This window comes from Astatotilapia calliptera, chromosome 17 (assembly GCF_900246225.1).
Source record: "Astatotilapia calliptera chromosome 17, fAstCal1.2, whole genome shotgun sequence".
Lineage (NCBI taxonomy): Eukaryota > Metazoa > Chordata > Actinopteri > Cichliformes > Cichlidae > Astatotilapia > Astatotilapia calliptera.
Genome location: NC_039318.1, coordinates 30,489,517 through 30,516,582, shown reverse-complemented (window position 1 = coordinate 30,516,582; position 27,066 = coordinate 30,489,517). Strand labels below are relative to the sequence as shown.

The 27,066-nt window shown below is 40.5% G+C and overlaps 1 protein-coding gene across 4 annotated transcripts in view; it reads left to right on the top strand.

Moving 5' to 3' along the window:
* Positions 1 to 26,322, top strand: part of grm8a (glutamate receptor, metabotropic 8a) — a 294,600-nt gene extending 268,278 nt beyond the window's left edge. For 3 of the 4 annotated variants that reach the window (XM_026146524.1, XM_026146523.1, XM_026146525.1), the window contains exons 11-14: positions 1,441 to 1,807; positions 24,240 to 24,380; positions 24,568 to 24,673; positions 26,238 to 26,322. In XM_026146524.1, the coding sequence (XP_026002309.1) occupies positions 1,441 to 1,807; positions 24,240 to 24,380; positions 24,568 to 24,673; positions 26,238 to 26,287 (664 nt within the window). In that variant the 3' untranslated portion in view covers positions 26,288 to 26,322. Of the gene's footprint in view, positions 1 to 1,440; positions 1,808 to 24,239; positions 24,381 to 24,567; positions 24,678 to 26,237 lie in introns of all 4 variants that reach the window. The other variant, XM_026146526.1, reaches the window with a different exon arrangement.
* The last annotated feature ends 744 nt before the right edge of the window (positions 26,323 to 27,066 follow it).

Below are 27,066 nucleotides of genomic sequence, written 5' to 3'. Positions count from 1 at the left end.
TTGCTGGAGTGTGTATGGTCGCATTTATAGAAATTTAATATATTGCCGCTGTCAAGTGGGAGACTTGTCTCAACCTTTTAGAGTCTAATAAAACTGTTTTCTTTTCATCTTATTGGGACAGGATTTTTGAGTGTTTGTTAAGTTATTTTTGGACCGTACTGGCTGAAGACTTTATGAAAAATCAAATTCTGTGGAAAATAGAATAGATCTAGTCTTACGGTGAATCTCAGTGGATCACCATGTCAGCCACTGCATTATGATGTTTCACTGAACCTGCTTGAAATTTTATACCTGTTGGAGTCACCCGTTCCTGGTAGGTCAAAGAGAAAAGATAAAATGTATTTACAGATCACACAATGGTTATTGAGAGCCTATTTATGGGTTAGGCTTCTACCTCTGTGTGCAGATGCATTCCTGACCCAAGACAGATTAAAGTGAACAAGGTATATTACTGCCCTACATGCCAGATATTGATATTCTGGCATTAGCTAACTAAGCTAACTGAGTAATGTATATCTGTATTTGAATATCCAGAATCTGAAGTCAAGGAAAATTCTATTCTATTCAATAAATAGTCTAAATTCTGTTACTCAATTATGTTTGAACAATAGTTATTGTCCAGTAACAAGTACCCTTTCTGCATTTATCTATATTCATAAGCAATCTCTGGCTGCCAAAACAGAAAATCTTGGCCTGAATCTTTGTTGGCTACACCAGCCAAATACCCTCCAGAGGTTAAGTCACCAGACTGGCCAATGCATTACCAGACTGCTATTTAACTAACCATGTGACACTGAAGCAATGTTTAAGTTTAGTTCTATTGGAAAAATTTAGCATGAATTCAAAACAACAGTAATCTAAGGGAGCTTTATATTGAAAGGTAAAGAGCATACGGTGTTACTCGTACAAAGAGTAAACTCAAGTGACTGATCCCCCATGAGCAACCACTTGGTGGTGGAGGAAGTGCTGCCTTTTGTCAGGAAGAGACCTCTGGCAAAACCAGGCTTAGATAAGGGTGGCCATCTGCTGAACCAGTAAGGGGTTCTGAGGAAAGAGATGGCAGACAAGAGCGGCATAGAAAGACCACGACCAAGAAACAGGATAAAATACCAGCTAACAAATAGTTAATGAGATGCGATTGTGCTATATCAATATGAAAATAGTGAAAAGAGTTGAGTGAAGCAGAGGTACTCCGTTTATCATCGCTACAGCCTATATATCAGCAAACTAAAGGATTGTTCAAGGTAACTTATGAAAGAGAAAAGAGAGGGGGACTGTCTCCTGAACGCAAACTGGGAGCTGGTGGAACAAGCTCTCAGCTCATGAAAAGAAGTTGGTGGAACCTGAGAAATGTAACCATGAGTGCATATTTTCTAGCATTAATTGCAGTTTTTCATCCTTGCTAAATCAAAATTTAATTAACCATCCTGTTCTTTACAGGTTTATCTCTCCTGCCTCCCAGCTCGTCATCACCTTCTCCCTGATCTCAGTTCAGCTTCTGGGTGTCTTTGTGTGGTTTGCCGTGGACCCTCCCCATACTGTAGTGGACTACGGCGAGCAGCGGACCCAGGACCCCACAGCGGCACGTGGTGTCCTCAAGTGCGACATCTCAGACCTGTCTCTCATCTGCTCCCTGGGTTACTCAATTCTGCTGATGGTTACGTGCACGGTTTACGCAATCAAGACGCGAGGCGTGCCCGAAACCTTTAACGAAGCCAAGCCTATTGGATTTACCATGTACACCACCTGTATCATCTGGCTGGCGTTCATACCCATCTTTTTTGGCACGTCCCAGTCTGCAGAACGGGTGAGTGTGTTTATATTTTGGATGACACTTATTACATCCTGAGAAAACGGAAAGTGTGTTGTTGGTGTCTGTCCTTCAACCCCAATCAACTGCAAGATTTCTGAGGATCAAACTGTAATATGTGTCTGCTTGCTTAACTGTTTGTTTTCCCTTTATATCACCGCTTTAACATTCAAATCAATTCCTCTTGGAACATCTCCATCTACTGTGAACAGCAGGGCAAATTTGTATTTTGCTGTGCTTGAGCAAAGTTAGATCTATATTTAAGTGCAATAGTTTTTTAAAATACAAAACTTCTCTGGCAGGTGCAAGGTGGTTGTGCGATCAGTGCCCTTTTGCTTCACGTGGTTCAAAACTCCTAAGCAGATTTTAAAGCAAGTTATGAAATTGCATTTTGAGCCATACGTGTGATGTATTGCTTTGGCACAAAGTGTCCTTTTACTACCTCCCTGAAAATTCTCAAAATCAAAACCGTATCTTTTGGCACTGAAGTACAGAAGTGTTTTACAACTGTAGCTATACTATTGGCTTAGAGTCAGAAATCTCCCGACAATCCCTCGTGAGTACAAGAGGATTTACTGTCTGTCTGATGGACTGGAACCGTGCCATGGTCTGGGCTTATAAAGAGTTATACTGCCGAGCTTATTCTTCCTACCTGTAGTTAATTCTTAATGGGTGTTCGATGAGAATAAAAGCCACGTGAGGTGTGTGTGAGGGTATGAGTGATAGCGTGACTGGCTCTTAAACAGTGTCCTTTCATCTTATCAGCTTAGAAACAGTGGGTTTGAATGCGCACGTAAACACCAATATAGCTAATCTGATTCATAAGACCGTACACATATTGAAGCGGACTGTTTACTCGAGCTAAAGCAGCAGTGGTCTATTGATTCCATTTCTTGATAGTGCGAATATGCTGCTTTCAACAATAACACACTTTATACACTCATTGAGATTCATGACAGGTCATTGATTTTTTTTTTTTTTGTCCAAGTCACATTTTTTACATCACAGTGCTAAACACACTCAATACATCTGTATAAAGAAAATGTGCACATTACTCTAGATCAATAGAAGTAAACAGGCATATACAGTGCTGTGACAAAGTATTTACCAGCTTCCTGATTTCTCATGTTTCTGTGTATTTGTCTCATTAGCGTGTTTCCAATCATCAAACACATTTTAAGAAAGAACTGCAGTTTGCGATAACTGGTAAAAAGTTTGTCACATCTCTATGGAGGACTTGGCCTGCTGTGAACAGCCTGTTATAGGTCATGTAAAAGCATCTCAATTGGATTTAAGTTCAGACTTTGACTAGGCTTTTTTTTAACTTTCTTTTTTGAGCTGATGAGTGGACATTCTCCTTCAGGAGTTTCTGGTAGCGAGCTGAGCTACCAGAAAGTGAAGCAGCAAAGCGGCCCAAGACCATCACACCACTGCCACCGAAAGTTCAATTTGTCCCATCAGTCCACAAAATATTTTCCCAAAATCTCAGAGATCATCAAGATGTCTTTTTGGTCAGCAGTGGTTTTCACCAACTCTCCCATGGACGCCATTTTTTCTCAGTCTCTTTGTTGTTGAATAATAAACACTGACCATAACTAATTCAAGTGAGGACTGAACACACGCAACATGGGAAAGTGTTCCAGTGTGTACATCTGATCTGGGACCGCTGCAATCTTCGACTGCGCCTCCAGCTGACCCGATGTCCACATCAGAGGGGAGGTAAGCGTTGGAGGTGGCGTTGGATCCGGGGTAGGGAGGGTGATGCGTCAGTGAGTGCTTGTCAGTATATGTATGTGTGTGCGTGTCCGTAGTTCAGCTGAGACAGTGTCCTTCGCCCTGCCAGGCTAAGTAAACAGTCTTCCAGCCAACCCAGGTGGCCTTGCATGGAATGGGAAGGAACAGACTCAACACAGTCGTTAACTTAAACTTAACTGGATGTAAATCCAAGTGAGATGCTTTGACATGACCTTAAATGGGCCATTCAAGTTGGACAAAATTCCTCCATAGTGACGTGATAAACTTATCATTTAAAAATTGAGTTTTGTATCTACTCAAATACATGTCAACATGCTAAGATTGAGGCTCCAGATTCCAGAGGATAACATCGCTGTAGCTATATCAAGTGTTTTATAAACAGTCCAAGACCTGTGTCCGCTGAATATTCCAGATTTCTCTTCCTCTACCTCTACCAAAAACGTGTCAGCTCTAATAATCTCTTCCTATTTTGGAGTGTTAGTCAGGATATTTTCATTTCCTCCTTTTCTCTACATCTAAGCCCATTTTCCTTTCAAGACGGGTGCCAGCCTCTGTCACATGGCAGAGAGCTGACATCAAAGTGATCCCGTCTAATCACACATCAGGGAAATCATACTCTTGCTGGATGTTTCATGCACTCTCATTTTTTCCATAAGAAGTCGGAGAGTAATTGTTGATGCAATACATTTTAAGTGTATCTGTAAGTTCAGTATTTCTCCTTTTCCCCAGGAATAACCTTACTCTACAGTTATACCAAAATAAGGAGACTATTTCTTATAACTGCAGCTTCTCAAATCCATCAAGATACTGTGTGTGAATGACAGGCAAGCTGCTCATGTTATGCGAATTCTGTGTTTGTGACTACATGCAAAGTTTTGTGCTTGTGACCATTTAAAGGGGCCGAATGTTTCATGGCAGGATTTTGCACATCCCTGACTGTAAAAGTAATTTGTGTGCATATTCATGAGGCCATATCTATGTGTGAATTCTATCGGACATAGCATCCTGTCATACTGGACGGGCATTACAGCGTCCATGCCTTGTTTGCTTGGCTAATTAGAATGTCCACCAGCAATTTTGTGTGCATTTTGTGTTAGCATGTTTGTCCGATGGGTTGTATTTAATTGGAATATCCACCAGCGCACATTCGCTTGTCTCTGTATGTTGTTTCTAATTGGGATATCCTCTGGAGTGTGTGGCAGCTGGCTGGCTAACAGAGAAAGCAGAATAGAGGGAGGAGAGAGTGAAGTGAAAGGAGTAAACAGGTAATGATGTGACTTGCTGATGGGACTTTAATGAGGAGAGCTCTACCAAGGGCATAGGTTTGGTTTCAGACAGAGGGGAGGGCGATGGAGCTGCAGTGAAGTTAGTTGGAGGTTAGGTGACAGCATGACTCTCATTATGATTAACTTTGTGATTATCATGCTTCACCTGGTATCTTGATATAAGGGTTAACATTTGTATGACTATGCACACAGTTAATAGAAGTATACCACAGTGCAGCAAGTGATAATCAAGTCTGGATGCTTCGGCATGCTCAGAAAAGTCACAGTTACATTGTTGTGTGCTATACCTCGTCTGAAATGCTGACGTCAGTGAAATTTACAGGGACCTGAAAACTTTACTGCAGTTAGTTCTTGGCTCTGGGATTGTGTGGAGGCTTCTTTCAATACAGTGACTTTCACACTGGCCTTGTGGGAACATTTCAAATGTATGAGAGCTTGGATTATAAGAACCTTTCTTCAGCAGGTGTGCTTCAGCACTTCTTTTCACAGTCAGTGTTGGGGAACACATCTCAATGGGAGCATTTAAACATTTATATAAACAAAAGAAAATCTTTAACTCAAGGTCCACTGGCGTACATCTTTTCAGATTCTTCAACCACATTTCAGGGCCCATGTTGGCAGACAGAGTTTGCTCAGTTGTCATGGAGATAGCTTTGTTGGCCATTTATTGTCTGTGTGGTGTGGTGCTATGGCTCAGAATCTGCTCCTCGTGCTCTGGGTAAAAATATTCTAAAACAGAAACCAACAAGAACCAATTCTATCAAACAGCCCCAGTTTGTTTGTGCACATTGATACAAGTTGGCATTTGTTCATTGCACTCAGCAGTCAGATTATGAAAGTAACTCACTGCATTTGAAAGTATGTTTCATGCCTGTACCACACGTGCTCTTAAAACTCTGATGGGATTCTGGTGACCACCAAGTCATGACGAAAGAGCGTTGAAACTCATGATAACTGTTGTTTAACTAAAGGCAGTATATACCAGATATGGGTGTTCTACGGGCCGTGGCCCAAAACCAGCCTGTTGGCTGTCCCGGACCGGCTGATGAACTCCCTATCAGAGAATAACTTACTTATAAGTGGCAACTTCCCTGGTTGAAACCAATGTTTTTGAGACATGTGAATTTGCCAGCCCTGAAAGATGTCGGCTCGCATTAAAAAACAAAGAGAGATTGATGTGCAATGTTGATCTTTTCCAAGACCATAAATAAAATTATAATTATTAAAGTTTAATCCTTGAATAAATAAATACTGAATACTGAGTTTGAATAAACATTAAAAAACTAAATGTATAGAGAAACTGACTTTTGAACCATTGCTAGCAAAGGAGCAAATGCAATAACAAGTTGTTGTTGTTTTTTTACCACTCTTTACACATCCAGGGATGGAACTGTCAAGATCAGATTTGTGATTTCCCTCAGAATCACAAAAAACAGTAAGTCATGAGATATGAAGTTTGTCAGAGTGTGTTTGGTGGACTCTGTGCTAATATGCTCCTCTCCAAGAAAATGGTAACAAGATGGATCGAAGACATTGGTGGAAATGTAGAGCTTTAGTTTAAAATCAAAGCAGACAATTTTTTTTCCTTTGGTTCTGTATGATAGTTGGGATGTCTGTAATGCAGGTAACAGGACAGTTATAACCACAATCCATCACCATCTGGTGGCTTTGAGATAGAATGCAGGTTTAAGGCACTTCCACATTGGCTTTATATATACATATATATATATACATGTGTATATATATGGAAAATGGCCTTATAAGTCAAAACTAGTCTGCAAAGAATCGCTGCTGTTGGTGTCCAATAGCACTTCCATTCCATACTGCTGGTGTCCATGAACAACATTAGTAAATAAAATGATGTCAGTGTAGTCGTTTTTAATGTTTATACAGAGGATAAAATAGGTGATTGTCCATCAGCATTATTCCGAAAATTTGTGCTGTGAGACTCCGGTGGACTGTGTGTTAACTATGAGGCAAATTTTAAAATCTCTGTTTTATTGCTCAAGACTGGCTCTTGCACTCAAAGTAAATGGCCTTCTTGATATTTCTGCGGTGATCCTCTGACTCTCATTTAATGACCTTTACTCCTTCCCACACACACACACCAAGCTGTGTTCAGCTTTTGGTCTGGTGTTTACAGGCAGCTGTTGTCTGTTTCTGCTGTTCAGCCAGCCTCTTGTCTGCAGCCATTTCGCTGCTGCTTTTTGAAGATGTTGCATCATACGTCTTTTTAGGATATCTGTGTTCAGAAGCCAAGAACCTTAGAGGTTTCCTGTTATACTGTAAGGGGCCTGTGTAAAATTTAAAAAAGAATACAAGCAAGTTTAGACTCTCTTTATTTTCATGGTACTCTGTGTATACTTAGAACTGCTTTATGTAGTTCTTTTACTGACAAATATAGATTTGAGATTCAGAGCCACAGCAGGCAGAGAAAGGGGAAGAGGAAGAAGTCAAAGGGTGGGGGAAAAGCATGTAGATGGAGAGGTAAAAATTGCAAGGGAGTTTTATAATGAGAGATGGAGGGATGCAGGAGGACTGGGAGATACAGGCTAAGGATGTGAGAGATAAATCATCAAAGAAGGAGCTTCTTAACCATCACAGATGGGTAAAAAGTATTGTTATGAAATAGGTCATGCATCGATGCAGAGGATGGAGGCTCCAAACAGCTTCTGCCACACCCTGCAGAAATGTGAAAGGTTGTGTTGTGCGAACGTTGCATGTGCGCTTCCCTCTACCTCACTCTGCTTGCTGTAGAGCCCTAACCACATGGTACATCCTCTCTGCAGCTATCTCTCTCAGTGTGCGCCTCATCATTCCTTTGCCCGACTCTATCGACATAAGGCCATCTTTCATTTCTCTGCTTTCTCCTGTCTCTGTCTGTTTCTCTTTATCTGTACGTCTCTTTGTGCCTCTATGTGAGCCGGCTCTCTTGTTCTCCAGATGTCCTAAATATGGCCAACTTGTTATTTTCTGTCTCCAACTGAGGAAGAAGCAACCATACGAGTTCAACTCACAAACCCACTCGCTGTGTGTTTGTGTGTGTGTATGTTTGTGTGAGTGTGTCTTTTTCACAGCAGGTGGATATTTTTTAGTGGGTTTGTTTTTGAATCGTTAAGTGCACACCAGTTGCATGCACAGAGACATCTTTGAGTGACTTTTATGTTATTTAATTATCCTAGTACCAACGGAGGAGCTGCCAAGAGTTAAAATATCTACATGTGTAAGTATAGAATTAAGCCATTTTGCGGGGCCCAGGAGAAATTCTTTGCTAAAATATGACTTTATTCATTAGATTTTCTTTTTTCTTTCTTCTCTAGGCATGAAAACTTTGGGCTACATTACAGAGTAAAACAATGAGATATGTGATACAGCCTAAATCCAGGCTAAGAAAAGACTGACTCATGCTGTGATGTAATAGAAGGACACAGCTGCATGCACTGAATAATATGAATCAGCAGGTTCAATCACTGTGGCTCCTTTTCGTATACACCTATGCACCTTTTGTCTCTCGCGGCCTCCCCTTCACCTCATCATTCTACTTTTTAATCATAAATTTTTCATCTCACTTTTTGAAAACACACATAAGTACATAAGCACTCTGCTGTCTAACCCAGGAGAAAAGGAGGAGTCCTGACCTAAAAATACCCAACACTGGAAGTGAAATATTGCAGTAACATTCCTCATTTTTGTTCTTTTCTTGGTGATTATGTTTGATTTTCAGGAGTGTAAAGCGCAGACTATCAATCTCTTTGCATTATAAATCCATCTCTGTCCTTTACCGCACCCACCCACACACACACACGCTGAGACACACACAGTGTCGCAGCTCAACGTCAAAAGATAGATTTATGGCTGTAACTGTGATCCCGGTGGTGCACCAGCAGCCGCCCAGATCTTTACTAGGAGTAACCTTCAGTAATCAATCTATAGTAATCAGAAGAGGATGTGAGAGATGGAGCAAGAGGGGAGAGAGTGGGCTGAGAGGGTGGCAACAGTTCTGAAAAAGAGATTGGAAGCAAGTGGAGGCAGGGGTGTAGAAAAGATCACAAATGTCAAGTGGAAGGAGTGAAAATACAAGGCAGAATGCTGCAGAGAGGCAGTGAATCAGAGAGTGTGGGAGAGCAGAGCGAGAGAGAGACATTATAAAAGATAAAGAGACTCAAAAGAGGTGGGACTGACACAGCCATCAAACATTAAGATGGAGGAAAGTTACAAGCCAACATCAGAGAGAGAGAGAAAGACGGAGAAAGAGAGAGATTATAATGTACATCAAAGAGGAGAAACTATAAAACTGAAACAGAGATACAAAGAGGCTGAGAGTGGGATAAAGAGGGATGTGGGAAACAAAATAACGTTTCTGAATCACTGTGGAACCAGACAGATAACCAAAGCTGTGCTCATGCACTCATGACCATCTAAGCATCACCAGCATCTCTCTCTGTGACACGGATCTCTCTCAACCACCGACGGCATCACATTTCAGCATTTATTGGGTTGCATTTAATTGATATCCCTGCTCTGATTGGCCAGAAGCTGATTCACTTATATCAGTTTTCCAGACCTTCATCCTTGAAAATGGTTTGCATTTACCACAATACAGTACGCAGAGTTGTGGCATGCACTTTACTTTCTTTCTGTACAGCAGTAGCACTATCAGACAACAAGAAGAAAAATCTGAAGTGAAATGGATTTTTTTTTTCACCCAAAAAAGCAGAAATACATTTTTGTGGTGCTATTTTATTGGCGTCTAAGTGAAATTCAGCATGGATCCTATTTTAAAGATAATAGTAAAAAGGTTGTGTTTGGCTTTTTTCTTGCTTCTGAAATTTGCCTTCTTTCTTCTTTTTTTTGACTCCTCTCTTTAGGCGTCGCCACAGCGTCTCATCCATTTCACCCTATCCCCATCATCCTCCACTGTCACACCAACCCTCTGCATGTCCTCCTTCACTAAGTCTGCAAATCCTCTTTGTGGTTTCTCTTTTCCTGCCTTGTCTGTGAAGGTTCTCAGTCATCCAGGTCGTCGCAGTCTAAGGAGCTTGGAAAGAAAAGTGTCTGGACTTGTTTAAGTTGCTTGATGTTAGGGGTTCCGAAAGAGACTCAGGCGCAGGCCAGGGTTTCCTTTAAAGCGAAGAACAGTGCGTTTATTTACAGTGAACACAATCACCAAGTGGCTATGTACAATGTGCAGGGGAAACGGGTCCGGGTCGCCAGGGTCCGTGGGAAACAGGGTTAGGGGAAAAGGTGCTCCACACTTTCTGTACAAAAAGCTCCTCCTCAGTCACTCCTCTCAGAATCCGGTTCCAAAAACGATCTAAACACAAAAGGTCGGGTTAGCGGGATAATAACAAAGGGCTTTCAAGATACAGGTTGGCAGATACACAAGTTTGACTGACGCTGATAGTTCAACGATCCAGCGAAGACTAGTGCAGACTCGCCATCTAAGTAGTGCAGTAATCAGCTGGGATCAGCAGCCGGTGTGGTGATGAGCAGGTGTGTGGGCCAGCAGCGGGAGCCCGCAGTGAGCATCGCCGTGGCGAGAGAGAGAGAGAGTGAGAGAGAGAGGGCGAGAGAGCAAACAAACCACAAACATATTGCCCAATAGAGGATTGACCAGCAGGGCACAGGGACCATGACACTTGAAGACATTTCACCTCTCATCCGAGAAGCTTCTTCAGTTGGTGTCGTAAACCACCACCTCTGTTCAAAAATGGTCGCTCACAGTGGACATAAATGGCTTCTTGCACTCCTCTTTCAAACCATCTGTCGACACCAACTGTCTGCCATCTATAATCCAGTTTTGAGATCCATTCCCAGATGCCTTAACGCCCACTCACATCCTGGGCCATCTGACCTCAGGAAATCGCATGATAGGGTGGGGCCAGGTTTCACAATGAGCTCACCCGAAACCCTGGCTGATTGTGACCCACACCCATTTTCACACCTCGGCTCATGTGATTAGGTAGAGGATTATCAGGGGGTCCTTTGTCCCTCTTTGGGGGAAACTCCCACTGGGTTTAAATCTGGGACTCTCCACCATTTGATGCTTAGAACTGAAGAAGCTTCTCTGATGAGAGGCTTCTTAAAGCAACTTAAACAAGTCTTTTCTTTCCAAGCTCCTTTTCCTGCCTTCCAGCTCCATATTCAGCATCCTTTCTACAATATTCCCAAACTGACCTGTCCCTGTGTTATACCCATGTCTGATCTTGACCATCCTGGGAACTCCCACTGAAAATTTTACCATTTTCAGCTGTGCCACCTCCAGTCTTTCTTTCAGTGCTATCATGTCCAAACCATATATCATAGCAAGTCTCACTACCACCTTTTAAACCTTCCCTTTCACTTTTGCTGCTATCCTCCTGCCACAAATCACCCCAGATAATCGTCTCCACCCACTCCACCCTGCTCTCAAACTCTTCTTCACCTCTCTTCTGCCCTTTTTTCTGCTTGTTGACCCCAGCTACTCAAACATATCCACTTCCATCGACTCGATTTGTTAATAAAATACAAAAATTAAATAAAATACTACATCAGTAACTGCATAAATGGTCAATTTACTAACTCAAGTGGCCAAAATGTAATCAAAGCATTTTTTATGCTGATGATGGCGCTTCCTAATGCTGTCTCCTGTAAGCAAGCATCATGTAAGCAGAATATATTTTCACTCATTAAGGACTGAAGCAGCGTTAGGGGGTAATTTATCCCTTATTGAATTCCACCAGATATACGTTATTAGTGAAGCCCATTTGTGGCTGGTTGCAAGTAGGTTCCGTGTTTTGTTAATGGGATCAGAGCAAAGGCAGGTGATGCATTCTTTGATTGACAAACACCTTATGCCTGCACCTTTAAAAGTGTACATTTTGAATTTAAAACTTTCTTGGTTTGAGGCTAAGTAAAAAAATGGGTGAGGTAATATACCAGAAAATACATCACAAGCTTGTAACTCCCGCAGTCGCAATGCGGGATCAACGGAACACGTACAGAGAACAGATCACATCTGAACAATGTTTTCCTTTTTTCTTTTTCCTTTTTTTTTTTGGATTTAGACATCACCATCTTCATCCTGACAGACTTTACCAATCCCAATCCTTGGGGTGATTAACCTGAGCAGGCTGTGTGTGTGCGAAAAAAAAACCCAACAAATAGTAAAATCTTTCATTTATTTTTGAAGGAATGGGTTTTGCAATCTTTTCCAGGGTTCTGGTGGGATTTGGTCGTTTGACTGAGAATGGGGAGAGACAGACAGCAAGTGTCAGATCCCGACATCAAACAGTGAGATGTTGAAGGATGGGGGGAGATGCCCAAGGGGGGCCGCCTCACACAGTGATGCTCGCAGTCACACACGCGTGCACGCACACACACACACACACACACACACGCCCGCACACAGACACTTACACACTTGCACATGCGTCTTTTGCGTTCACAAACATGGTCGTTTAAGAACACTCACACGTGCACGCTGGAATTCACGCACACTCAGTGAGATGCACGCAGGCTCTCCCCAGGGGAGCAGTAGAGGCAGGCAAAGAACATTATAAATCCAAACTTTTCATCAAAATTCTCTTTTAAGGTCCACAGCAACATCCGTCACCATTACATCTCTGACTAATGCTGTTGTTTATTCACTTTTCTATCTTCCACCTCCACTGTAACTGTCATTCCTTCATCATCACACATGCCTCACTGTGGAGAAACAAACACAATGACAAAGTAAAAACTAAGAACTAAATAAAGTCTTCAGACCTGGCACTCTATTGTGTTAAAAGTCACTTTTTGTTTTTGTTTGGATGACTGTTAACTTTTCAAAATACGCTAATTTTTTAAAAATTTTACAGTTTATTACCAAGACAGTGCATATAAGGTATGTTTATTGAATGGTATTTCAAATGAGTCGTGCTGCTTTAATTAAGCACAAGGATGGTAATTTTGGGCAAAATGGAAAAAACGCCATCTAGAAATAGATAAATGTAGCACCGATTTAATTAGTGCTATGGTGCAGCTCCTGCTGATCCCAACAGAAATTCAGTTTGTTGCCTTTCAAGCTGTTGCTGTGCAGATGCAGTAAACTGGCACCCGGTTGCTGGCAGTAGATGGGAGATACTTGGCTTGGGAATTTTTGGAGCTCGCTTAGCCCAAATCGTGGCAGGAACCATTCAGGTCTGTCACTGGAATGAAAATCCTCGGTCAACAAAAGAGTTGTTGGGTAGTGGCATAGAGTTTGAGTTTTTATTCCAATTCTGTAATTTAATGATGAGCAAAATTTTCCTTCATTAACTTTTTTGCATATTTTAAGCCGATGGAACAAAAAAGACAGGCTTTTACTAGTTTGTGATTCAGAAAATACCGGCTAGCACCTCTGCTTCTATATTTGGTCAAATAAACAAGCTTGTCATTGCAATATCTGTGCATTTTAAGTCATACCAACACTACAGGAGAACAACAGGTTTGTGTTTGCTGTTGTGATGCACACAAACTACAAAAACACTCATGAACTCTAAAGATTCTTCACGTGTCTCTAATCAGGAGAGCACTTTTATTTGCTTACTGCTCATTTTTATCACTAAAGAGCTGGTCTGGTTCTGGTTCTCCGAATTAGCAATTGCCGGAATGACAACATGGACACAATAAGAAAGTGAAAACACCAGGAAAACTATCAAACAACATTTCATTAGCTCCAGTTGCTCTTCAGAGCTGTTACTCTGTAAATAAAAACTTTAATTAAAGGGACCAAAGAAACAATATGAAAGCCTTTTATGTTTTCCTTTAAATAAACTCCCCAAATGAAAGGGACTTTATTACCTTCTTCTTTTATTAATTCCTCTAAAATTACAAAAGAGGATTGGGGCTGTGCATGTGTAGTTCACAGCTGCAGTGTACTCCATATAAATTCCAGCCCGATTTCTGTTAAGAGTGCAAAACATCAGCCAGTGGAATAAGAATATTTAACATTCATGGTAGCGGAGCACAGACACAGTTACTCCTAATCCTCCTCCTCAAGGTGTAACACGTTATTTTTTTCACAGCCTGGACAGCAGTCTGCTGCCTGATGATACTCCACATCAGTCCATGCTGGGCATTTTAATTGGTTGGAGCTGTGCACAGTGGGACACAGTTATGTCAGTTATGAGAAAGCGAGAGAGAAAAAGGAAAGCATATTATCGACAACAAGGCCAACCTCACAGTATGCATTACAATACATTTTTTTACATATAGCTCGGAATTTGTTTGACTCGGGGCTACTGGCTGAACTTTGCAAGATTTGCAAGTCAAGAAGAGCTACACAACTCCAAATATAGCTGTAACATTATTTCACAAAATACTCTATGTCCTCTATGACACACACAGACTCCACACCCGTATGGATTAGATGGAGAAAGAAAGTTTCTAAGTGCTGTTTGTAGAATGTAATGAGGCACTTGGTGGACAACAGGGACCGACTGAGCTCGGGCCCAATTATGCTGCTCTGACACAAAGTTAAAATATGATTGTGAAATGTCCTGTGTCGCTGCTTTTTTTTTTTTTTTTTTTTTTTTTAAGTTTTTCATCATAGCACCATGTTGGTGTTAGAAGCCTGGTAACTTGAGGATTTAAAAAGCTCAGAATAAAAAGCATCTTGAGTAAAAAGCAGCAAAAGTAACTTAAAAGACACATTAAAAAAAACATCTTAACTTGAACTCATTTTTGAGTAAATTTGGGTTTGAGTCGTACCATAATCACTCACAGTACGCTCTTCTGTCTTCTATCTTGGTTGTCCTGACAGCATCCCAGAGGTGCCCGGTTGGATTGGTGATGATTGAGGTACAGTGAACGCGCTGTCATGTTCAAGAAGCCAGTTTAAGATGATTTGAGCTTTGTGAGATGTTTTAGCCACTGGAAGACTGCGGTCATAAAGTAATGGAGAAGGTCAGGAACAATACCCATGTAGGCTGTGGCAATTGAAAGTTTTTCGGTTGGTACTGAGGAGCTCAATGTATGCCAAGAAAATATCCTCTGCACCTTTACCCCACGACCACCAGTTTAAACGTCATATATATATAATGCAGGATGGAGTCATGCTGTCATGAGGTTTACTCCTAATTCTAAGCCTTCGTATCAGGCAACATTTTTCCAGACTTCTGTTGTCCAATTTTGGTCAGCCTGTGCAAATTGTTGTGGTCTTTGGCTGCTGTATCGCATCTGCTTGAAGGGTCAGTGGGGTTTTTTGTGCTCAGATAAGCTCTTTAGCATACGATGGCTGAAATAAGTGGTTATTTGAGTTGTTGTCCCTTCTTCTTGACCTCAAACATCAGCAAGGCATTTTTGGTCAGAGAACTGATACATACTGGATATTTTCTCTTTTTCAGGCCAATACGCTGTAAACCCTAGGGATGATTTTGTATGTAAATGCCAATAGATTTGCAGTTTCTGAAATATTCAGATCAATTTGTCTGGCACCAACATCCATGCCACATTCAACGTTACGTCACCTTTTTCCTCATTCTAATGCTCTGTTTAAACTTCAGCAGACACAACCAACACAACTTGCAGAACTTTAACTTTAGCAAGTTGATGATGCATGATGATCGTTGATGCTTGATGATGATGATTGTTGATGCTTACAGACATTGTTCTGAGTCTTTGTGAAGGATGTATGCTGTGAATTGAAACTGGGATAGGAAGGGGGTGCATCCCTGCTTATCGAAGTACTTCCTCAATGGTAACGCTGTCCTATTAAGAAATCTTAAAAAACCTTCACAGGCCATGTTGTTGTAGTACGTTGAGGCACTGGAAAAAAGGTGTTTTGTTTTCCTCCGTGTTTTGCATGTGTGCAGGGCAGAAGGCAGAACTCTTGAATGAAAAGACATATTTTTGTAGCTGACTTTAGAGAAGACGAAACCCAGATTGGTTATATTCATTGTAGTATAGTTAAGGCTGTGCCCACCTGGCTGATGATGGCATAGTCAATTTTTGCAGCTTCTCATGTTGTTGCAATACATAAAAGAAATGTAATCTAATATTAGTGAGCCAAACTATAGTCCATAAATCTGGGAGAACATAGTTAAAATTCTGAATATTCAGAATATTTAAAAATAAAAGAAAAACATCAATATTTTAAAAAAAAAATTTCATTTTATATATACTGTGTTTTATATTTTTAACATTTGCCCAATAGGAAAAATCATTCTATACTGACTCCTCACATTACTTTAAATATATAAATAAGAATTAAATCTCTTCACCCTCCTGTGGCTTAGGTGATTAAAATGATGAGTGGTCCCATGGCGTGAGTTGAGAGAAACAGGCGGGGTCAATTAAGCACACAGCGGAACCCAGACACACATACCGAGGAAGTTATGACTCTAAATGGGATTGTGAAGTTAGTTCAGGACCTTTAAGCAATTTGAAAAAGTCATTCTGCTCGCCAAAATATTTATATAGGACAGGTACCCGTCAAGGACGTTTTAACTCCCTATCAACATGCACAGGCGGTAGCTTTTTAAGTCATGCAGAGATGATATGTGGAGAAAAGGAGATGACAGGGCGACGTTCTGTAAAACATAAGAAGGTTGAAAAGGCAGAAAGATGAAGCAGAAGAGAGCAACAGAGACAGATATAATGAAGGATAGAAAAAGAAGTAGTGAGGACAGAGGAAAATATTCCACAGAGAGATACGAGGGAGTTTGGAGTGCAGTGAAGAGTGCCGGCCAATCATTAGAGATTGTATGGGCAGGAGTGAGGGAATGGCAAAGAGGCTGATGGAACGATGGAGAAAAAAACAGAAATGTCTTTGGAAATGGAAAATGTCTCGAACAATGCTTTCACTACCCTTCTTTTCTCCCCTCTCTTGGCTATCTTTCTCTCTGACCATTCCCTGACTCGATACAAGAAACAAAGTAGCCTGTGGTCATTTATTTCAAATGAGAGCTGAGAGACATCACTCCATGGAGAGAATGGACTGATTTTTGGCTAAAGATCTTAGTGAGTCTGTGACAGCACAAAGTTGAACATGAGTTCAGCTTTAAGTAAATGCCCAGTAATTTAGTACAGCAGCGTCCAAATGATGGCAGGTGATAGTTCAATAAAAATATGTTTTCCTAAAGCTCCAGACAAGCTTTTTCCTGTTAAATTTTGATATGCCTAAAAATAGATTTTGATATTCATCTTAAAGTTTGCACAGATTTCTTCTCAGTTTTATGGTTTTAAACAACAGTGCATGCATTTAAAACACATCTGATTATGTTTTAAATGCATAAAAAGGCTTGAATGATCAGCCCCATCATATCTTCAAGATCTAATAGAACCATATTACACCAACAGACCACTTTGCTCTCAGACTGAAGTCTCACTTGTGATTCCTGTAGTTTGTAAAAGTAGAATAAAAAGTGGAATGCGAGGCAGCACCATCAGCTACTTTTGAAATTTGACTTATCTTTATTTTTTGATAAAGTTTCAAGTTAGGGCTGGACCAGGTGACCATGAAGTTATGTTGCTATAGGTTCAGGATGCTGCAGGGCTTCCCATAATGCACTGAGCATTTCTCCACCACTCCCGTCTTCACTTCCAGTATGTTCATAGGCCCTTCTCTTCTCTATCCCCTCACCCCAAATCAGTAATGGCAGTTGGCTGCCGATCTGATCCTGATTCTGGAGGAGGTTTCTTTCTGTTAAAAGGGAGTTTTTCCTTTCCACTGTCACCAAGTGCTTGCTTATACAGGGGTCGTCTGATTGTTTCAGTCTTCCCTCTAATATTGTAGGGTGAATTAAAGCTGAATTGAATACACATTGTACAAAACAATACCAACAAGCCAAAACAGGCAAGTGATCAGTGTAAAAGAAAAAAAACCCCAAAAAACTAAGAAAAAACATAATCACTGTAAAATTAAAATAGTAATACGAAGCAAAGTTTGTGACACTGTTTGCTTTAAGACGTGCAACCTCAATGTAAACGTCCCAAAAGAAAATGCTATTGCATCACAAACCACATGCCCATGGCAATGAGAGATACAAGACTTTGTTCTTCAGTTCACTCACTGGTTCTTGCTTCTTTGTTGCTGTTTTTCCTTCATCACTCTTCGTTACTCCTCCAATTCCACCAATTTCACCCAAAACTTTCCTTTGTTGTTTGTTTTTCGCATTTTCTTTATTCTCTCGTTCACTTTCCCACAATGTCTTTCATATTCATACAAATTCCTTCTCTTTCATTCCCTCTCCCTCCCTCTCTTTAGATAAGTCGCTTGCCAGGACTCTTTGATTTCACTACCCTTTTCTTGTTTTGGAGTATGAAAGGAGTTGCGATAATCACAGATGCCATGTAATGACTCAGAAGCTTTCATGTCATGGTTCACCAAGCCTCATAAGCTGGGATTTTTGTGTTTCTTAAAACCCCTACATATGTCAAATCCGTCTTTTCTGTTGCTTTTATGTGTAGGGGTCAGAGGGCGGAAGCGGTAATAAACAGAACTGCCTAGACCTCATTTTCCCCAACTACCACCTAGAGCTCTTTCAGGGGGATGCTGAGGCTTTCCTAAACCATCGGAGAGACACAAGTCTTGAAACACCTCCAGGAGGCATCGTTGACACATTCCTGAACCACCTCAACTGTCTCCTTTTGATGCAAGGGACCAGAGGGAGCAGAGTCTCTTCTCCGAGCTTGCTCCTGAAAGACTGAGCTGCTCATCTTGTCTCTAAGGGCGAGCCTAGACACCCCCTCGGAGGAAGCTCATTTCCACCACTTAAATCTGCAATCTCGTTCTTTCCGTCACCACTCGCATCGATTGATTAAACTACATTACAGCAGTGATTAAACGACATCACTACCTCTCTTTGATTGGCTTCTTTTTTCTATAGAAATCCTCTGAAAGCTGAGCGGTATTGGTGAAGGGATGAAGAGTAAACAAAAGGTGCAGATAAAAACCCAGAGATGACATAATGCAAGAGGAATGACACCTAAAGGATCCCGAATCGAAATTTATGGATGAATCCTGCAATGCCAAAGAGTGCCGCTGTGTTGCCTCTCTCCCTAAAGAGCCAATCATCTGCTTTTTAACAGTTGAACTGGGACAACGCATATAGCAGGTGCACTGTTGTCTGTTCTACTATCAGTTGCGCTGTGGCAAACATGTTTACTTGTAATAAGCATGTGCACTTACAGTTATTCTGCGGTGGGACAAGAGAGAAGCACTGATCATGTAGAATGGGCAGTAAATGAAAGCATGGCATGAAAGAATAAAGGTGTAGCCTGTGGGTGGAACAGCTTTCACCATAAATCACCAAAAATTTTACCTGCATTTTGCTGCTTCACCCAAAATTACTGCCAACAGCATTACTCTACATCAGGGATGTACTTACTTTTGCAGACGGGGCAGATTGGAGTCTTTCCTGGGCCAATTCTGGTCCTCAAGCCATATGTTTGACACCCTATATGGACTTTGAAATACACCAATTACAATGTCATTTTCAATTCATATAACATGATAAACTTAATATGTACATGGTCTTTTGTGTAAAGCAATGAGCCTGAAGGAGATGGGTCTAATTTGCTTAATTTACTTAGAATGTATTCTTGATAAGTACATTCCATTTCAGTGTCACTCACAGTGCAGCCGAGTGAACTCAGAATAGCCTTTTAGATGAACTGTCATGCTTCAGCTATCATATGGGTTTGCTGCGAAAAGAAAGTCGCCGTCTTTGCACCAACTGACGTGTCATTGAACTTTTAAGCTGCCAGACTGTCACAATTGGCCAGGAATTACATTGTTACACAGATATTCAGTATCAGCGACTGAGTGTAGATTCAAGGTTGCACAGTGATGATGAGGAGTTGAACTTCTGCGCCCGATAACTATGAGACAATCGAACTGTCTCCGTCTAGATTCATGTTTCTAATACAGTTTAGCTATTTATGGCCTATTGGGAGCCTTTTTCATGTATAGTTGAAATGAAAAGTGTTCTTCAGAAATGTAATAAATCTATAGGTGGTTATAAATGGTTGTAGTCAATACAATAAGGTTTAGGTTGAATAACAGTGGAACTATCCTTGAAGCACTAATTGAAAAGTAACAAGCTCTGCAGAAGACGATCATTCTTAGATGAGCAGTTTCCTTTAGAGGAAATAATGAAGTAAATATGAGTCATGAGGTTTCCATAAAAAAGGCTCCTGTGAAATCAACCCAGCACTTCAAAGTCTGCGTGGGTCCATATTACTTGTAGACAGTGAAAAATAAACTGGAAAAAAAACATTAAAAGGGCACCATGAATCCAAACTTTCAATTGTTTCTCTTTCTTTCGTGACCTTCCTTACTCCAGTTTGTCTGCCAAGGCGTTAAACACATCTGCTCTATCTGTCTGTTCCACATCCTGAATCTCATTACACATCTATAAATGTTTTAAACCTTAAAGGAGCACGCTGAATACAGCCAGCCATAGGTCATTGCTTTATTTTTTGAGTGGGTCTTTTGAGTTAATAGCGCGCTCTTCCGTGGCACGCATTTCAGCCTGCATCAAGTGTGAACAACAAGGTGGAGGATGACGATTTCAGCCCTCAGTTTGTGTTTGTGTATGTGTTTCAGTCTTTGTGTAAATAACAGCAGGAGGTCACAACTTTGGACCAAAGGCTAGATGTAATGGAAGTGGCTATCAGCAGACTTGCTGCTGTTTCGGTAAGAGCAAGTTCACCGCTTAAGGGAATAAATCTTTTTCCTCTCGCAGTTACTCTGGCTTTTCCTTTTTCGTCATTCGCTCTTTCAGCCATTTCTTTTTCTCGAGTTATTCCTTTCTCCTAGTGAAAATATGTTTTTTCCTTCTCCATCTGTTCTTCTCAGATATAGCGAATTACTGTTCCCTGTATCAGTGCAATTCAATTAAAGACAATTTGTTGGCAGGAGATTTGAAAAAGAAACAATATGGCAACGTGTAAATGAATCTACAAATTCCCCTCTTGCAAATTTCTTTCATGATCAGGTTTCTTTTGTTTAAGTGACGATGTGTCTCACACGACTGTGAAGTTTGGTCCTGATTGCACACGCTCTGCTGTGTGCGAGTGTTTGCGTGCAGCTGTGGGGTAATAACTGCAATCAGAGGCTATAATGAAGCTGCAGGCAGGGTCTATTTTTTTTAAGGAAGGTCACCCAGAAGAATAATAACTCCCATGTGATGTTAATATTACATTCTGTTCATGTGAGTTTATTTCTTAGTTTACACGTGTAGGTCATGTTTGTGCTTTTGCACGCATCCGCTTGCATCCAGTTTATTGACCATGCAGTCCCCTTATGCTTTAGCTACTGTCACTGCAATTAATTCAAACCCTCGGGCAGGCATGTCTGTTCCTCTGTTGTATATTTTTGTAGACTAATTTAAGTTTGGGCCATTACGATTAAAGGGTCTCCATTATGATATTCCTTACTTCCTTTTACATGCAGTATAATACTGTTCTATTAGTGGATGCTCATATTAAGTTTCAAATGAGATCAAAGTATGCACAAGTTATCTGTGCAATCCCTCTTTAAATGCTCAGGTTCACTGTCTAGTCAGGTTTTCTATTCTAGGCTCTGAGACACAATGGCTCATTTTAGACGGAGGAGGAACTGAGGAGTTGCACCAAGGCCCAGTATAATATAAAAAAGGACAATTTTGAATTATGAATTATGCAAAGCTACTCAACCAGGGTGCATGGATAAAAGCATGGTGCTGCAGATAAGTATAAGGATACTTTTAAATGTCTTCAAATACATGTTTGAGGGCAAACTCATAGGGGTTTGGTGTTAATCAGGGGCCTACGAAAACATTCATAAATATAATACTATTGCGTCTCTGTGAGCTTCTTTCACCAGGTCATCGACTATTTTAAAGTCAGCTGTTAATCTAAGAAGCCAGCGTTGAGACTTATCACCTAAAGTATTTAATTAGATTTGTGCTGCTGTTTAATACTTAAACCCCTTCAAGCAATGATTTATTTTTATATCAGAGTCAAGAGATCTGTTCAGGTTTTTTGTTTAGACAAGAAACACCATCAGTCCATTTTATGCCACTTATCTTGGTCCGGGGTAGCAATGTAATCAGAGATACCCAAACCTCCCTCTCCCCAGCAATCTCCTCCAGCTTGTCCAGGAAGACACAGAGAAGTTTCCAAGCACACCGAGAGGCATAATCTCTCCAGTGTGTCCTGGGTCTGCCCCAGGGCCTCCTCCCTGTAGGACATGCCTAAAACCTGTCACCTAGGAGGTATCCAGGAGGCGTCCTTGTCTGATCTCTGAACCACCTTGACTGGCTTCTTTTGAAGGAGTAGTGGAAGCTCACTTCCATTGCTTGTATCTGTGATCTCATTCTTTCAGTCACAACCCAGAGCTCATATCAACTGAAATAGGACATGAGATGCTCCTTATTAAAGACGGTGTTACTCCAGACTTTACTGTCCTTACTTTTTGTAAGCACAAAATGATCTAGTAAGGGTACGCTAAGACAAGCTGGGGCCTTTCTGACTAAGAGAACAGCCTTAGCTTAGCCTTAATTTTTTGTAGTGTGCATTTCCAGTTCCAGTTGTTTTTGACCAATTGACAGTTGCATGTTCTAGAGGCTTTTATTGCCAACAGTGAAACTGAATTAAACTCTATACCTGCTTCTTGTTATACATTTTCAGGACATTTTTCATGGATGCATTCAATATGTTTTTTTAAGTACTTCTGTGTTGGCTTGGTTGCTTTCTTTCCAGCAGTGTGATATTAAAAGAATGACTTCTTATTATTGAGTGTAAGTCAGGCTTTCTGTTTATTATTCATATTATGATTGTGTGTTGCAAATGTATGGCATGAAAGGTGTTTTTGTTCTCACAGTGAAATGAAATGAGCTGCTTTGGATCAAACACTTTTTTTCTGCAGTAGTAGCATGGTGTTTACCACACTGTGCAGCTTTACTTTTTTTGTTGTTTTTCTGCTTCTTGTCAGGCTGTAGTTACTGCCTGATTCGGTCCTCTTCTTGACAGCGGTGACTGCTGTGGTCTCACTGGTCACTCTGTCCTTCTCATTTGATCATCGTGTCTGTGATGCACACGCTTCTCATCTTCTTTCTTGCCACATTCTTAAACATCAGTTTTTTGTCATGTTTTTGCCTCCCTATGTCCCTTCTGTCTCCACGAGTCTCCTACTTTTCCTTGTTGCATTTTTACTGCGCTCTACCTTCACCAGTCCTTCCACTACACTGCTTGCCTGATAAGGCCTTTGTCTTGAGATGTTGTCAGCTGTGTCAGGGCCGTGGGTGAAGCCTGTCATTACATCTGTCCTCCTCCAAACTACACTATGAAACTCCCTAAGGATCCACTAAGAACTGGTGCTTAGTCCACTGCGGAATGTTTCAGTGTGTTAATGTCTCTGCCTGAACTCCCCTCCTGTTTCATCATAATTGCACCTTAGCTTACTTAGCAGAATCGCTGTTTTCTAATAGAACACTGAAATTTGGTAGGTGACTCTCTACCTAAAGCACATGTCATCATATCTGTCCTTCAGTCCACTAGTACCTGCCACCTAGGACAGTTTCTGGATGCCTGTCTGTCTACATGGTAATTCAGCACACTCACAACTGAATAAATATAGAAATGCACAGATTTTATTTTTGGATGGGAACTCTAGTTTGCCAACAACTCAGTCTCTGAAATCTAAAGTTTTCTGTTCTACTCCTATAGAATGCCATACAGGCCAAACTTCATCCTGCTATCTGCAGATTTTTTGATATATATACTGTAATTGGCATTGCACGATGAAGAACAGTTTCTTGACTGGAAAAAAAGAATCCAGCGCTGTGAAAGAGTTAGAGATTCACCAATCATTTCGACATTGCTCTAATCTTCAAAAACTCTTATAAAATGAGAATGTGGCTAGGCCAGTGTTGACCCAAGCAATATCTGTTTCAGGTGGATGTTATCCACTTGCAAAACCGAGGATGGGAACAGAGTAAAGCAAGTTCACAGTTGTATCTGATATCAGACAAAATTTTATCGAAACTCTCAGGAAAACTTGTCTGAATGTCAATTTTGTGTAATTTTCCTCACCATCTTCTTAACTGATGCCATAAACCCACTTCTCTAGTGTTTTCTGACAAAAACATTGAGAATCACTTTCGACTTCTAGACAAGGAGACGAGCTCTGCAGCACACGGGCAATTAAGCAACTTCATTGGTGCCATCATTCATGTTATTGTTTTATATACTAGCCTGTGTGTCGTCGTAGCTGTCACTTGACAAATTTTCTGCTCATATCACCCTTGTTAGGCCACCCTCTACTTCCTTACCCCCGCCACTTCCCAACTGACTTCCTTGTCTTCCTTTGATTAAATGTATTCTGACGCTGGATGATTAAACAGACTATTTCTGACAACTCAAAATGTAATAAATGACTCTTTCTCTCGTTCTCATTGCAGATGTATATACAAACTACTACCCTGACCATCTCTCTGAGCCTGTCTGCATCTGTTTCTCTGGGGATGCTCTACATGCCCAAGGTTTACATCATCCTCTTCCACCCCGAGCAGAACGTACCCAAACGAAAACGGAGCTTCAAGGTGACGTGGCTTTTACTCTTGTGTTTTCATAATGCTTTCCAAATCCATATATTTTGATTTTGGCTGACGTTAAGCAGAAAATATTTTTATGAAATTACAAAGGGAGAAAGAAGAACGTAGGTATACTAAGACCATTTTCCTCATTTATAATTAATAAAATTCTCATTATGAATAAATGACTACGCAGGCGATCGTGACAGCAGCCACCATGTCGGGAAAACTGACTCAGAAGGGAGGAGACCGGCCAAATGGAGAAGTTAAGACTGAACTGTGTGAGAGCATGGAGACCAACAGTGAGTAAGAGAACACCAAAATTTTATAATTACACATATAAACTTAAAAGAGACAAGCTTTATATAATTAAAATAAAAAATAAATTTTTAGTCGTACATCAGTTTTTTAGTAAACAACACACTTGTATTGAAAAAAAATGCATCACCAAGGTCAAATACATGTAGATTGGTCAAGAAATCTAGAATATGAGCAAATAGCAGAGAAGAAATTAATAGAAAACAACAAAGTAATATTTAGTAACGTGATTTCAAAAACACACATCATTTTCAGGCTAATTTTCTGGTTTGAATCAGTATAGAGTTAGCCGTAATTGAAAAACATCAAGTATAGCATAATGTGTTTATGAAGCAGCCTGGCAGCCATTTATGTGAGCTCATTTAGAAACAACCAAATAATTTACCAACCACCCAGCTTGTGGATGATCCATTTATATTTTGTTAATTGCACGCTGTGATGGAGTAACACTGTAAAAATCAAACAAATAAAATCTTCCTCCACGTGTACATTAACCTTAGATACTGTTTTCTTTTACTGAAAATGTGTTTCTTGCATGCCTGCTGTACTCACCATGTTGTAGTCGAAGCACTGTTAAATTCACTTAGAGACTGTTTTGTGTCCCGGTGTTAACAATTTGCAGATAAAATGAAATGAGGGAGGATTTATGTGCGTGTGCACGAGAAGCTTAGTGTTTATATCGAGGTGGTTTTGTTCCAGGTTCCTGCAGTGCGCACGTATCAGTTACTCTTGGTTTGCACGTGTGTGTGTGTGCGTTTGCAGGAAATCCCGTGAGCATACTAAGGAATTATTAACAGTTGTTTGTGTGCAGTTTGTGAGTTCTGTGTGCACGTGGATAATAGGTTCCAGAACAGTGAAGCTAAACCTTGCCCTGCCCCTCTGTCAGCACTTTATTAGCATCAGTGAGGAAAGCAGGTCACAGTTCATTCATTTAGCAAATGGTTGAACTGCTTAGTCATCTATTTAAATGCTTCTGTTTGCAAAAAGTTTAGAAAAAAGTTTGATGTTCCAGGAAGCAGTTTGAACAGAAAGATGGCATTATCAAACGTGTCTAGATGCTTGTTTTTACCATTTTCGTTAGTGTTCTAGTTATTATTATTATTATTGTTATTTCAATTTTTAGCTTTATTTTTATTTACTATTACTTTAACTATCATCCAGGCAGTCTAAGGCAGTGTGAAAACAAGTGAGCGGAAAAGAACCCAAAACGATTCCATCAGTGTGTAACGGTGGTGCTGTTAGAGGCTTGCTCTGCAGCAAAAATATTGACATTTACCGCAGCATGCTTGAGGGGACAGAAGACATCATGGTTTAACAAAAAGCCCCAGCAACTACAGTGGATTGTTGATGTGACACTGTTTTCTAAACTGGTCTTTCTTCTTTGTTTTTTTTCCCTGCCCTTTTCCATTCCTCATATTTGTCACTTTACTTTTATTCTGTTGCTTGTTACATTTCTTTGCCAATTTTCCCTTCATGTTTTTTTTTGTTGGCAATTCTGTTCCCATGACGCACGCTCTTTCATCTTATTTTATTTAACTCTTTACACAGCTTCATCAACTAAGATGACATATGTCAGCTACAGTAATCACGCCATGTGAAGGGACCATAGAAGAAGAAGATGACGATGGAGAAGAGGGGGGGGATTGAATAGGAGGGGGACGTGTTGTGGGGGCAGGGCCAAGGGGAAGGAAGAGCTGTGACTCAGCTGATTGGCTGAAAAAGTGGAAAACAGACAGAGCGCCCAATGGAATTCAAGCATGAGACATTTTGTATTGTTCCCCATCAAATCACAGAGGTGGGACCACATAAACAGCCAGTCAGTGTGCCTGCTTTCCTGCTGTTCACAGCTCATTGGTCCTACCATGAACTTACCTGTTTTAAAAAAGAAAAAAAAAAGAAACAACATGAAAAAAGTGGTACCATAGGAGACTGTGGTGGAAAGAGTAACTATTAAAACATATAAAAACAAAAATAAAAAATTTTAAAAGAGAAAAAAGTCATAAAAAAACTCAAAAAAATGTGTAGAAATTATATCAAAAGGGCAAAAGGTGGGGCTAAAAAAGAGATTTAACAAATTACATTTTAAAAAATATTTAAAAAGAGAAATGTAAGAGAAAATCTATGAGACTCAAACATGTTTGTTGTTATTCTCTACTTGTAGGTATTTTTGTGGTCGTGACGATTTTTTCATTCTTGTCTCACCGTTGTCTGATGGATCGCCCTTGCATAATGAGATGAGTGTGTTTCCTCCTGTCTTGGCTATCCGGGTTGTAGCCTTGGGTTGTGAACCTGTAAAATGCCATGGTTGAAGCATGCCAGTTTTTATACAAAAAGGAGATTTATTTATAATAAAGGAATGTTTTGCAAATGTGTAGAT